The sequence below is a fragment of the Branchiostoma floridae genome, chromosome 9 (assembly GCF_000003815.2).
Source record: "Branchiostoma floridae strain S238N-H82 chromosome 9, Bfl_VNyyK, whole genome shotgun sequence".
Classification (NCBI taxonomy): Eukaryota; Metazoa; Chordata; class Leptocardii; order Amphioxiformes; family Branchiostomatidae; genus Branchiostoma; species Branchiostoma floridae.
This window is the reverse complement of record NC_049987.1, coordinates 18,168,357-18,182,978: the sequence shown is the minus strand read 5'-3', so window position 1 is coordinate 18,182,978 and position 14,622 is coordinate 18,168,357. Positions and strand designations below refer to the sequence as shown.

The window sequence follows — 14,622 nt, the reverse complement described above, 5'->3', positions numbered from 1 at the left end:
ACTCAGTACAACCAATGCAATACAAAAGATATATTGTATGATTTCTTTTATACCAATCTTGCTTCAAAAAAGATAAATCTGATGAAGTAGAATAGCTGACACTTTTTGTAGATGTTCACTACAATTTCCAATATACAGTTCTGTCAAGTAAACCTTTTCTGTTCTAAAACTTTTATAAATACCAAATTCACATTACAGGTAACTCTAGTTAACCTTTCTCTGTGGGTCAAATTATAACATTGTTTTAAAAGCAGGGCATTTAGGGATATCAAGTCGATGGACGGTGGTTTCAAACTGCAATGTTTTGAAAATATTACAGTTTTACATAACAGATATAGGTTACCAGAACATGGCAGTTAGATATACCAACGGATATAGGTTAACTCGGGGATAAAGGTGAACTAGCGTTACAAATATTAAACAAGTTTCTAAAATATAGTCACATTTTCTCCTACTGCAGGAGAAGATAGGTAACATGGAGAGGCTGGCCCTGTTAGAAGACCAGATGCTGAACCTACTGGCCAGCGACACCCGACTACTCAACAACCTGGCTGTCACCAAGAAACTGGCTGACATGAAGAAACAGTTTGACGAGACTCAAGACTCGTAAGTAACTTCATCTGTTTGTATTTTGATAATGACACTGATACAATGTATTGTATACAAGGCACTGAGTTACTACAGGGACAACAATAGTAAAATTCCCTCAGTATTTACTTCAATTCAAAACTCAAGGCTACATGTCTAATCTGTGGTTGTAGGACATTTTTTTAAAAATGTAAGGAAATTGCAAAAGCACCATAACCAGATCACAATGAAAACATGGAGGTAAACTTTGCCTGATTTCTTTTTACTACCTGAAAGTTTGTGAGACAATGTATGGACTTTTCCCTCAGATTCAGGAAACAGTTTATGATATAATTATGTATATTTCAGATCTGTAGTTTATCATCATATTTAGAATTTTAATCATGTTAACCAACAGATTAGACCTAAGACCTAGTGGCCTCTATTACATTAACACTGTGACAATAGAAAAGGACATTTGATATATCAATTACCATAATAAGTGCTTAATAATATCTAAAAGTCACAATCATTCAAATTTACATTTTTGATACATTCAAGTTTTGAACAAAACAGTCATTATGATTGTTTTGTTCAATGACAACTAGTAAATGTGACAATAAAATCTTCTCCATTATGAACCAAAGGCAACAGAAGATCGAGGTATCAGAAGCTGCCATCAGGAGAAACTGTGAACAGTTCCGCACCATTGCCACCAGGGCTGCTGTCCTGTTTGACGCCTCCCGACACATGAGGGAGATCAACTGCTGCTACCAGATCAGCTTCGACCAGTTCCTCGCTGTGTTTGATGCTGCTATCAAGCACTCTGAAAGGTACGGTTGACACAAGGTTTAGAATTCTGATATATATAACAGCAATGTTATAATGCAACAAGTTTTCTAGACTTTATTTTCATTAACAAATTCAACGTTAGATTATTGTTTTCTAGTTCACAAGTGTTAATTATATGCTTATACTTTCTTACAATATTTTATTGACAGAACATTGCCAATTTTGAAAAAAACGAAGGGAACAAGATTATTAATTGTTAAAGTCAATACTTAACAATGATATTTGCAAACAAGTACTTGTACATGTAAATACCTGTTCAAAAGTGTTATGCTTTAAGATGTTGCAGTTCTCTTCACTTTGGAGGTCTTCATTGGTTGAGTCAGTTGGTTGGCCTGTTGACCAGTTGTTTGTTCTATTGGTTGGTTACATTGCTCTGTTGCTTGGTTGGTAGACAGGAACTTGAGAAACTTTGATGCATCTATAATAATTTACTGTACATTTTCTTAGGTTTGATGGAAGAGGGTTGCATGTCTAGCATTCTTTGCCTCCTGGCAACTGGTCCTTCATCATTAAATTATTGAATAAATTCTTATGATTTCTAGATAATTGCAGATATAGGTCTTGACAATGTAGACATACATGTACTTCAAATGTATAATACTACGTTGTACTCAAGCCCAGCTTTGTACATTGCATTGCATAGCAATGTACATGTAAAACGTATTTATATTTAGTAAGTAAACAAAATATTTCAAAACCTTGTGGTAACACCCTTATAATCAGTATTTTAGTGTAAAATATCAAACATTGAATTAATGTACAGTACTGTAATGAAGATTCAGTATGATAATTATACATGTACAGTTCCTGTAGTAACAATTATTTCAGATGTTTTGGCATCTTAAAAAAGTATATAGTTATTACTTTTTGTTGGTAATATACGCTGTCATACAGTTACTGTTGAGTTTGATAAGGGATTAAAAAAGGTAAAAGACTATCAACTAGGCTTAAGTTTTGAACAAGGTAAACGACTGTTAAACTAGGCTTAGGGCTAAAAAAGGCAAAGGCTGTCAAACCGTACTTGAACAAGGTAAAAAGACATACTACTTGTTTGGGGTTGAACTACTAGGGAGAAGACTGATAATCTAGGTTTGGGGTTAAAAATGTAAAATACAGTTAGAATGGGTTTGAGGTTAAACAAGGGAAAAGACAGTGTGAGTGTGAGGTTAAACGAGGTAAAAGACTAAGTTAAATATTTTGGGGTAAAAGACTGACAAACTGGGTTTGGAGTTGAAGTATACGGAAAAGACTGACAAATTGGGTTTGGAGTTAAAGTAGGGAAAAGACTGATAAACTGGGTTTGGAGTTAAAGTAGGGAAAAGACTGACAAATTGGGTTTGGAGTTAAAGTAGGGAAAAGACTGATAAACTGGGTTTGGAGTTAAAGTAGGGAAAAGACTGACAAATTGGGTTTGGAGTTAAAGTAGGGAAAAGACTGACAAATTGGGTTTGGAGTTAAAGTAGGGAAAAGACTGACAAATTGGGTTTGGAGTTAAAGTAGGGAAAAGACTGACAAACTGGGTTTGGGGTTGAAGTAGGGAAAAGACTGACAAACTGGGTTTGGAGTTAAAGTAGGGAAAAGACTGACAAACTGGGTTTGGGGTTAAAGTAGGGAAAAGACTGACAAACTGGGTTTGGGGTTGAAGTAGGGAAAAGACTGACAAACTGGGTTTGGAGTTAAAGTAGGGAAAAGACTGATAAACTGGGTTTGGAGTTAAAGTAGGGAAAAGACATTCTTTCACTTATGGTTTTTCTCTTGGACTGTTCTGAGATTATTGTTGCTTGAGGCACAATATTGATGAATATAGCTCAGATGAACAGGTTTGTCAACAACAAGTTTGGCAATGTTTTATACAGTCATATATTTTCCCCACAACAGAGCCTCCACAGACACGGTGGTTGACCGGCTGACCTACTCTGCATACATGACCACAGCTCGCTCCCTGTTTGAGAGGGACAAGCTACTGTTTGCACTGCTGGTGTCCATGGAGGTAAGGAGAATACGCCAGATACAAACTTGCATAAGTTTCTTACTTCTACATAGTAGTACTAGGTCCAAAATTTACTTAGTTTGTACAAGTGTTGCTGGAAAAAAACATTAAGCTCTATAAGACTTAGAGTAATTATTTTCAGAGAAGGGCATATTACTACTGCCCAATTTCCATTGAATTAAGACCATACATTGACCATAACTGGATTTGCATGGAAAATTGTTATGACCTATGACTTTATGAGTTGAAGTATTATGTTCAAATTGGATTTAAAACACCACAAAAGTACACTTCTTCATCATAAAAACTTGTTTGTTATACTTCAACTTACAAGTACAATTGTATTGCAGATGATGATGATAATGATACTGGTTGCTCAATTCACTGTTATCTGATTACAATTGTCATTTATGAAGATTTCAATGAGTTTATTATGTTGTTGCAATTTTTACTTAACTGTAGACAGGAACATCCTATTCTTCCCTGTCCTCAGTGCTGAATTCCTGGTGCTACCCAGATTTTTCAGATGACATTTTTCAGATCAAAGATCACTGCCTCAGTGATAGAAAGTACATAGTTACTATTTTAATGTAACACAATGTTAACCCTCAACCTTCTAAATGAAATGAAGTATTTATTGATGCAAGTACAGCTACTTTCATAAGGTCTATAACAACTACTTACAGTACAAATCAACAGACATATATGAATATCTACAGGTATGAATAAGTCAACATATTGGGTCAAGCATGTCATTTACACTATTGGTTCTATGGTATAAATATTCGTGGATATATTTGCCTTCTTGTACACAGTGAGGATTATCGCCTCCCAGAATGTAGTTGAATTCGAACAGAGAGTAGCAAAATATTTAGAGCAAGAGGAAAGAAATGTGAACAGCTTTATGATTATATCTTGAACAATCCGTAACAAAGTGACGTTCGTCTTTGATCTCATTTGGGCAGAATGGACAAGACCTCTGGGAATGTTTATATATCTTCCGGCTTCTACATTTAGGTTGTGAGTACACATTGTAGTTGTTTGAGACAAAATATCCATTGTTTATATGGGGTTGGACAGCATGGATAAGATAAGAAAGCATCTACTTAGCCATTCTTGTCACTTACCTGCATTTGTATGTTTCAAAGCAATATTAAACCAATCTCATTTGTTCCCCAGCTTGAGGACTCAGAAGGCAGATTGGGACCAGGTGAGAGGGAGTTCATCATCTCTCCCACCTTCGCATCAACTGTCATGTCTACCATGGGGTACGGTGTTGGCTCGGACGCCCGCGCTAATGCCAGGAAGCCATTTGATTGGATGTTAGACGACCAGTACAATAACCTTCAAGTAAGTCATTTTTATAGTCACTTGTACTACTAAACAGTAACTGTAAAAATTAATACAGAAACTTTGCTGTGGTTTAATGTTCACAATTTTAGTACTGGTTGCTTCACTGCAAACTCAAAGCCAATGCGAACATTTTCATTCTGTCTTCTGCTCACACCGCATACGATCCCATTTTTCTACATGTATGTACATGTTTATATGTACCATATATTGTACCATACAGTATCAAAATAATAGAATTTAAATGAAATTGAAGTACTTGCAACAGTTGAAATGTTGAAATACATTGTTGGAGATAGGGGCTCTTTAACTGAAATTTATTATATGTTGGTTTTATTTCCAAAGACATATATACATGTATTAAAACTCATTCCTAAATGTAGGTTCTGGCAGTATACTACCAGTGGTTCCAAGATGCCTTCGACAAACTACCAAAAGACGGCCGTGAGATGCCATGGCGGACACTCTGCGAGAACGACAAGCCAGAACTTGCAGCCCTGCCAGACAAGATGGACGACTACTACACGCCCATGCAGCGCTACTGCGTCATCCGGGCCTTACGGAGCGACCGCATCATGCACGCAAGCTCACACTTTGTGTCTAAGGTTTTGGGGAAAAAGTGAGTATTTCAGACATTTGTATAGACATTTACAATAAAAGAGAATTTTTGTAATCACAGAATCTAAAGTTTTTATCCAAAATGAATTTTAAATCTACAATCATTGCTGATCCAAGATTCACTATTATCCAATCACAATTGTCATTTATAAAGATTTCAATTCGTGTGTAATTATGTTGCAACAGTTGCAACTTTTACTCGCTATAGTCATAGACAGGACTTTTATTTCTTCCCTTTCCTTGGTGCTGAATTCCTGGTGCAACCCAGATTTTTCATATGACTTTATAATTGGATGGATCAGACTCTTAAAGCTTTAGATTTCTTTTTTTGTACTAATACTTGTAACAATGTTTTTTGTGCAAATAATTTATATCTGCTTAAACATAAAACTCAGAGTATTATATTACAGTGTAATTACTATTGACATTTCTGTTGATTCCTTAGAAATCTATCTTTGTTTTCATTTATTTTGTGAAATCATCAACAGTATGTGGTGTTCTGAGACTTAGTTTTTTTTTCCAAATTTGGAAACAGATATGCTAGAGAGATTCTGTTCAAACATTAAACTCAGTATATCAATTGCCATTGATACTAGACTATTTCTGTTGATTCCTTAGAAATCTATTTTGCTTAACATTCATTTTGTGAAAACCTCAACAGTATGTGTAGTATTGAGAGTCAGTTTTATGCAAATTTTCAAACTTATAAAACTGATATGCTGGGGAGATTCCACTGACCTGTCCTTGGTGCTGAATTCCTGGTAAAATCCAGGTTTTCCAGATGACCTTTATCATTCTTCTAATTGCATTAAAGAACAGATTCATACAATATCTGTTCAAACTCAGTTAAACTAATTCTATCAATTGAAAGCTGTTTTCTTTTTTATTTAATGTGAAAGATTGTGCTACATTTGACCAAGGACATTATAACGTCCTTGATTTTGACATTTCAAATGATCAAATTTTTAAACAGATATGCTGGTGAGATCCCACTGGACCTGCCTGGCGTCCTGAGACAGTCGACCCCGCAGACTCCCATCATCCTCCTGTACACAGCGGAGAGCGACCTTGCGGAGACCCTGTTTGTGGAGTTTGCTGTGAAGAAGCAGGAGCCACGACAGGTGGTGTACCTGAGTAGTGGCAGCCCGCAGGAGGAGAGGAGGGTACGCAGGGCTATCACTAAAGCTGCAGAGGAGGTAATAGCTTCTGAATTTTTATGTTACAGAACACTTTTTTTTCATATTTCTTTTGCTGTGACATTTAAGGACTTTGTGACCTTATTTACATTTTAAAAAATGTAAATAAGGTTACAAAGTCCTTAAATTAAAATTCACATCTGAATAAAGGAATGTGTCAAGTATTGATCTGTAGAATATTCATCCATCTAGCAATACCCTTAATGGTCTGGCATTAAATACCATAAATGTAGATGAAGTCTATGATTACTATGCTTTATCTAGATTATGCTATTTAACTAGAGTTTTTAATTGGATTTACTTATGTTGTGATATTCAAGTTAAAACTACATGTTTATGATTATCATACTAATATTGACTGGATTAAGTAAGGTAGTGCAAAAGTGTAATTTATGTACACATGTACTCATGGATTTTACCCTAAAAAGTGGCTTTTTAAAGCAAATAGTACTGTATCATAATGTTGTTTACATGTATCATATCATGCTTTCTCATAAACGGACTTAGGTGCTGATCTGTAGAATATATAAATTCTGCCTTGATCCTATTTTATCACTCATATTTTTATCATTCTTAGAAGTTGGTGTCACAATTTTTTTCTTTGCTCTAGGGCCATTGGTTGCTGCTACACAATGCCCACAATGCCCTGCACTTCCTGCAAACCCTGGACACCACCCTACAGGAGAAGAAGCTGCCAGCTGACTCTAACTTCCGCCTGTGGGTGTCGGCCCAGCCCCACCCTAAACTCCCCATCCACCTGCTGCAACATGCCATTAAAGTGGTGGTGGACACACCCATGGTGAGCACTGCATCCGGTGTTTTTTTTTTTTTTTTAAACCAATTCTTTTATTATTGACATTGCCTCCTATTAGTTTGGGATTTCATTGAATGTGGAGCTTCTACCAGCCATCTGACATAGCATTATACAACATGTAGCAATGGAGTTCATTTTTTTTCCTAGTATATACATCTAAATGGTTCAGAAAGGCATTCAGTATGGAGCATTACCTATTTTAAATTCTGTACAGTGGTTTTATTGCAGTAAATGCATGATTGTGCTTAAATCATGATGTTTATCAGAATTTATGGTCACATAGTCTGAATTTACGAATTTTTACTGCATTTCATTTTTTTTTCAGTAAAATACCATGTAGTATACATAATTATTAAAGAAGGCTTAATATTATCAGCGATTTGTAACCTGCAGAAAAATTACTGTCATGTGAACTGTCATCAATGTGTAAAAGGTTTTAACTAAATCTTAGATTTACTTAGAGCAGAACCTGACGGACTTTTCATTATCCTTTATCCTTTTTAGATGATGCGGGACCACATGGTACGGTCCATGCAGTGGATCGAGCCGGAGACCCTGAAAACCAGCACACGACCAGAGTGGCCTGCTGTACTACATAACCTGTTCATGGTGCACGGGGCACTGAGACTCAGGGCCAGGTTTGGCAGGGGGGGCTGGAACAGGCCAGGCGACATGGTCTTTGGAAACAATGAACTTCAGGTACAGACATTTCAATTAGTGATATTTTGTTTATTGCATAAATGTGTACCTGTACCCAAAGGGCTAAATGCACAAAAATTATCACTTCAATCTATGGTGTGAAATACTACAACCTAAAACACTATTAGAATGATGCAGTGTACAGTAACTATAATGTACTAAACACTATATGCTACTAAGTGTGAATCTGTTTCTCTTTGGCAGTTACATTGTACTGTATTGAGCTGCCAATTGCAAATTTGTATGACACATTTTGGCCAGCTTTGAGGACAACAAAGATTGTCATCTGAGGTGATGGATTAAGATGGATTGTTGTCATTTTGGTAATTATAGTGACCATGTTTCAAACTATAGTATGGATTAAAGGATAGAAAACCACTCACTTGATATTCAACCTTTTAGGTTGTCACTAGAAAAATATATTATAATAGTAATAATATTGTATCTTGAAATGACATTTATAACATGCCTGAACCTTACAATATTCCAGGAGGGTTTGCGGCTGGTGTTGGATGAGTTCAGTGACACCACCTCTACTGACATGCCTGGTACACCTGGGAAAGGCATCGCATGGACCGCACTCAGATATATGCTCACAGAGGTACGGGCATTGTGCATCAAAGGACAATCTACTTGTTACCTCCATTTATGTCTCTCAAGTTGCAAATCTATATCTCCAGAACCATGACCAGGTGTAACATCAACTCTCATAATTCCGCCAGGTGCCATAATCCGTCACATCAAATAAACATTGTTGTAGAGGCCTTCTCAAGATTGTCTTCAACACCTAAATATCTGATTGTTTATACCTCGGGATTACTGATGATGTATGCATGGGTACATCTCTGAATAACTTTAAATTCTTTTCTCATGTGGCAGTATTATGGCCAAAGCAGTCAGTTTTCTGTAATATAATTAACTTAGTATTATTTCAGCAAAAATTTCAAGCATTAAGCATGAACTTGACATCTCTTAAGTTAACATTGAATATCCGTATTGTATATCCCCAGGTAATCTACGGCAGCTATGTGAGTGATGAGTATGACCAGCTAACCCTGTCTGCCATGGTGGATTACTGGATGGGACCTAACGCCATGAAGAAGGAGTTCGAAGTCCCAAGATGTAAGTCTGAAACACGTTTAATTAAATACTTCATGAAAAATGGAGGACCTGGTATTGTTTTTAGCGTGTGTGTTTGTATGTCTGTGTTTCTGGATATCTGGATATTTGTGGTCAGCATAACTTTAGAACCTCTTGCTGGACTACTATATATTATTACTAACAGTAACTCTAGACTACTACTTTGTAATACATAGTCTTAAAATATGTAAGCCTTGGCAAAATTTTTAAACGTTTAGTGACAAACTTGAACCCATGATGTCATTATTAACTAATTGAATTTTTCCCCCAGTGAAGCATAAGATCCCAGCTGCCTTCTTTGCCAACTACATCCGGTACAACTCCCTGGTGCAGGCCCTGGAACAGATACCAAACTTCTTCCTGGATGTGCCTGAAGCCTGCAACATGCACTCATTCACAGAGGTACAGGATTGATATTGGGCATTTCAGCACACAATTAAGAAACTAAATGCCTTTCCCCATTATTATTATCATATTCTAATCAATCATTCTTTTTTAAAAACACATTGGAAGTCTGTATCATAATCAACTTTGACAGATAACAGATCAGAGACGGAATTTGACCGGTTTAAACTTTATTCGTCTTTCTCAAAATGACAGAGATCGGACCACTTCTCATTTTATACCTAAATTTCTGTGCCTCCCTCGTTCAGGGCACTCTAACTTGAGTTAGATCAACTTTGACAAGTTTTCTTTCAATTTTAAATTATCGATCACTGCATGAATAAAATTTAAATTGAATGATATTTACTAATAGATGATCATCAATAAAAGTTGGAGGTTCATCAGAAATCATTGATCACAGTCTGTCCTTTTTATGACTTTTTAGGCCTCTGTAGAATTGAACTTGTAGAATTAAATGTTATAAAACAATTGACCATTTACTTGTGTTTTGTACAGACCCTCCTTGGAGATGACCAGTACATCTTCACCAGACTGAACAGTGTGTATGACATCATGCCATCCTCCCCAACCCTCAGTCATGTGGTATCTCCCAGGCCACCCACTCCATATGCAGGTAGGTGGTCAACAATCCAGACTCCAGATTGAGTATCTTTTCTAAATTTAAAGTGGTCTCCTGTTTTTCAATTCTTAGGCTATGTTGATTTGATGACAAATTTTTGGCTTTTTCAACTGAACAACAAACGTTTTTAACCCTACTGTGTATCGTATGATGCATCTGCAAAATTAGCAAATCTCCAAATACATAATTATGGTGATTGTCATAGAATTTCATGGTCAAAGAAGAAGATGAAGAATTAAAAAAAAAAAAATTTTTCTATACTGAATTCTCATCTGTTTTGAGTTCCCAGGGGATGACATCAAATAAGCATGGCTTATGATAAAACTATAATTATGATTGTGAAACTAACTAGATACTTAACTACAGTAACTGTAACAGTAAGTACACTGTACGTGTACTGAATTCTATTAGCACAGGCTAATATTTTATTCGATTCCCCCTCCTTTCTCCAGGTCCCCCCCTGACGACCATCAGTGCGACCAGTAGCCTCCCCCTGGTGGTGAATCGGGGGGTGTTTGCCACCCAGACGTACGCAGCACTGAAGAACAGGAAGGAACAGGAGCTGTACGAACTGTCCACTACCCTGCTCACTAAAGTACCCAGGGCTTGGGGGAAGGTTAGTTAACTTTATATTTCATTTGTTCAAAAAAGTATAATTCTTATGATAGATTGTTGACTAGAAGGGAAATTAGAAAGGAAATACAAAATTTCATTTACATGCATGTATCTAATATGCTACATGGTATATAATGTCATTGTTTTTGTTTGGAAATTTCAGAAGGGAGGTTTGTAAACTAAGTCATCATATACTCATACTAAGTAATTGGCAAGGAAATTATAAGAATTACTGGATGTATGTCCATGTATATATTAATAAGAAATCTAAATTTTTCCATTTCCCAACTTAATAATTAAAATCATTTTAAACTAAAATTTGTTTCTTTTTCCAATAATGCAGTGACTGTGGTGTGCTATAATATAGTCCTTAGCTAACTCTACTAACAGTATGAAATGCAAAATTAGTGTGGAAGGAACATGACACTTCTAGTAGTATAGACATCAAGTACAATGGGTACTGCCGGTGATAAGTTTTGACAGCGTGATAGCTTCACACCAATAAGCTTCACACCATAAATGATTTTGAATGTCTACTTAACTGTGTTTCAGGAGTACATTGCAGACCGTATTAAGAAACTGGGAGGAGCCACAGCCTTCAATGTGTTCATTCAGAGGGAGGTAGAGGCACTGATGAAGCTCATTGGTGAAGTCCGTAGGTCACTCAACGTGAGTAACACCTGTCAATCACATTTTGAATTCCTTAGCCTCTTTGGCAAAGTTCTACTCAATGTTTTTAATCTCAGACTTCATGTTCATCATTCTATCATACAGTAGAAGCCAGTTAATTGCACAACGAATAACTGCACACTTCTATTCATTGCACGTAAGTCTCGTAGGGATGCGGTCCAGCTGAACAACTTTGTTTTGTTGCACCATCCGGCTAATTGAACATAATGTGCTTGCAAATGGGGAGTGTAATTAAATGGCTTCTACTGTACTGTGATATTATATCACTCGTAATATTAGATTTTGTGTTTTATTGTTCTTGCTTTTAAAGAGAAAAGGAAGTTTCTGTGTGCTGACTTAGAGTTTGATGATAGAACAGGTTTTGACAATTTCATGTTTACTTACTAGTTACAACCTGTCTGATTATTGTTCTTGTGGCTGTTCTTTCCTTTTCTTCATGCCTCAGGTCTTAACTGGTTGGTACATGTAAGTCTATAGATTGTGTGACACATCCTTTCGCACATCTTGCAGTGCATACACTAAGTGTGAATTCGGTTCAGGAATCTGAATCCAAATTTCAGCTTAACTTGATTGAGAGTGACACACATTGGTTTTCCACTTTAAGATAATCAACTTATTGTATAAGCTATTGTATATGCCAAAGTATCCTACCAATGATATATAATATGCAGGTTAATACTAGGTACATTTAGAAATCCATTTAACTTAAAAAGATGTGTGAATTTTGTACCTACCAATTGGTCTTTTCTTTAAAATGTACTATTAATTTGTCACTGAAGTTTGTCACCACAAAGTCTGCAAACAATATAGATCAGTAATGCACACTCTGGATGTGCCCACTGAACTTTGAAGACCCTATCATCGAAACAGAAATTGGTGAGCAAATCGTGGTTTTGAACATGACTTTTACTTCTAAATTCTAAATGTTTTCCTTCAAACCTTCAGGCCATCAAGGCAGCATCGGACACTGTTGAAGCCCTCCCCCTGGGTGACCAGTTGTCTGAAGACTACCTGACCGTGGCGGATGACCTGTACCACTACCGTACGCCGGAACTGTGGTGTCGTCTGGGAGGGGACGCTGTCCCGCCACCCACGTGGAACCCCGCCCAATGGCTGACCGACCTCACCAACAGACACGCACACTTTGAGAAACTGCTGTCTCAGGTATGATAGATGGATGTCAATCATAACTTTGAAATTTCGTTTATGCATACATTTAAACCTTTAGTCAGATAAGATAGAATGTTCTATATTACTGGTAAATTGCGTAATATTATGGTATCAGCTGAGCATTATTTCATTAATATCCCTGCACATACTGTATACATCATTTACTATCATGTACATTTATAATGATACAATATGTGCCAATATACTGTGTTAGTAAGAATGGTTTTAAATGGAAAAATTGCTGAGTCCATTCTCAGTAAATACAAGGAACTTTTTATGAAATCATATGAAATGCTAAAAATGTATTTCAAGCCTTGAACAAAGACTCGTCTTACAAAGTCATAAAATGAGGATATGGAAGCAAACAAAACAAAGTAAATTACTGTTTGGTATCAAATTCTGTAATAATTTTAACTGTCATGCCTTGTAACTGTTGCTCTTTTCCTGTTGGATAATAATAATGTACATGTATCTTATGCATGATTCCATTTTGCAAAGCTATAAAGTCAACTCTCCTTTTGATTAATTTATTTCCAGGGAAGAGAGAAGTTCCCAGCTTACTGGCCAGGAGCGTTCTTCCAGCCCCGCGCCCTGTTTGGTCTGCTGAAGTCTGAGTCAGTCAAGAACTTCACAGATAAGTATGGATATGTGGAACCTCTCATGTTCCAGACTGAGATCACTGCAAGGGACAAGGACCATGTAAGTAGTGGTATCAAACATTAGCCTGTGTACCATCCGGATAGTAGTTTGTTCTGACGTTTATCACACCCTACGTACATACAGTCTCGCTCTGAATTTTACCATACACTATAGTAGCTTCTCTGCTATTCTGTTGGGGAACCTTGACATCTCTAACATCTGGAATCATCCGAATTTCGAACAAGGGCGCTGATAACTCTCTACACATGATTGAATTAAGAAATGGGTCCAAGCGCTCATTGAAACATCCAACACATAAAATGCTCTCCCTCCACTTGGTGTTGGAACACCTGTTTGACCGAGCACTCTAAAAATGGTACCCATTCCTTAATTAATTGCTTATTCACTGACGTCACCAACAAAAGAATTGAATAAACAGTTCCCCAGGTAGCAGAAAGGAACATAGGAGCAAACAACTACCTTGATAGTACCGAAACGTAACATTACTAAATGAAGTTTTAGAGTCAGTGGTTTTATTACTCATCATGGTATTCATCAGTACAGTGACAGTTCAAACTATCTATTTTGAAAAGGTCTGGACAAAATGATACACAGTGTAGACAGGTAGCCACTTTGGACAGGATTTTGAATTTTTGAGTTAATGAGGAAGAAAATCTATTGAAGGTAAAACCCCAAAATTGGTGACATTAATCAGGTGTTCCATTATGTAGATATGGTCATAGATGCTCAGAGTCATAGATGTTTTTCTTCCTCATCCCTCAGCTGAGAGACCCTCCCAACGAGGGCATGTTTGTGTTTGGGCTGTACCTGTGGGGATGTACGTGGGAGAAGACCACCAGTGAGCTCCTGGACACTCCGCCCAAATCTGGCCCCTCCACCCTCCCAGTCATCCACGTCACCTGCGTCCCTCAGTCCGACAAACTCACCGATCCCGTCAAGGCCGCGGAGACGTACCAGTGCCCGTGTTACATCTCGCGTACGAACTGTAAAGAGCCCGTACTCACGCTGGACGTGCGTCATGATGGCATCACTGCCACCCGTTGGTCTCTGCGGGGCCTGGCTGGAACACTCAGGCCTTTCTAACGCCCCCTATCTGTTTGTTTCTGCAGAGCAACTGGCAGTTTTGTCAACATAATACACTTCCAGTGTGGGAACTCAGACATTGTAAAATATCAGAGTTTGAAATAATGCTGTATTATCATCCAAGCTTACAAGAAAACCATTAAGACAGAATGGT

General features: G+C 37.2%; 1 protein-coding gene across 1 annotated transcript in view; it reads left to right on the top strand.

Moving 5' to 3' along the window:
• Positions 1 to 14,616, top strand: part of LOC118422247 (dynein heavy chain 8, axonemal-like) — a 90,540-nt gene extending 75,924 nt beyond the window's left edge. Inside the window, exons 93-109 of the mRNA XM_035829765.1 lie at positions 461 to 606; positions 1,215 to 1,400; positions 3,298 to 3,409; positions 4,589 to 4,759; positions 5,143 to 5,378; positions 6,351 to 6,573; positions 7,184 to 7,372; positions 7,892 to 8,086; positions 8,577 to 8,687; positions 9,097 to 9,208; positions 9,498 to 9,628; positions 10,127 to 10,244; positions 10,703 to 10,866; positions 11,418 to 11,534; positions 12,501 to 12,719; positions 13,263 to 13,424; positions 14,148 to 14,616. Coding sequence (XP_035685658.1) covers positions 461 to 606; positions 1,215 to 1,400; positions 3,298 to 3,409; positions 4,589 to 4,759; positions 5,143 to 5,378; positions 6,351 to 6,573; positions 7,184 to 7,372; positions 7,892 to 8,086; positions 8,577 to 8,687; positions 9,097 to 9,208; positions 9,498 to 9,628; positions 10,127 to 10,244; positions 10,703 to 10,866; positions 11,418 to 11,534; positions 12,501 to 12,719; positions 13,263 to 13,424; positions 14,148 to 14,468 — 2,913 coding nt within the window. The 3' untranslated portion in view covers positions 14,469 to 14,616. The remainder of the gene's footprint in view (positions 1 to 460; positions 607 to 1,214; positions 1,401 to 3,297; positions 3,410 to 4,588; positions 4,760 to 5,142; positions 5,379 to 6,350; positions 6,574 to 7,183; positions 7,373 to 7,891; positions 8,087 to 8,576; positions 8,688 to 9,096; positions 9,209 to 9,497; positions 9,629 to 10,126; positions 10,245 to 10,702; positions 10,867 to 11,417; positions 11,535 to 12,500; positions 12,720 to 13,262; positions 13,425 to 14,147) is intronic.
• The last annotated feature ends 6 nt before the right edge of the window (positions 14,617 to 14,622 follow it).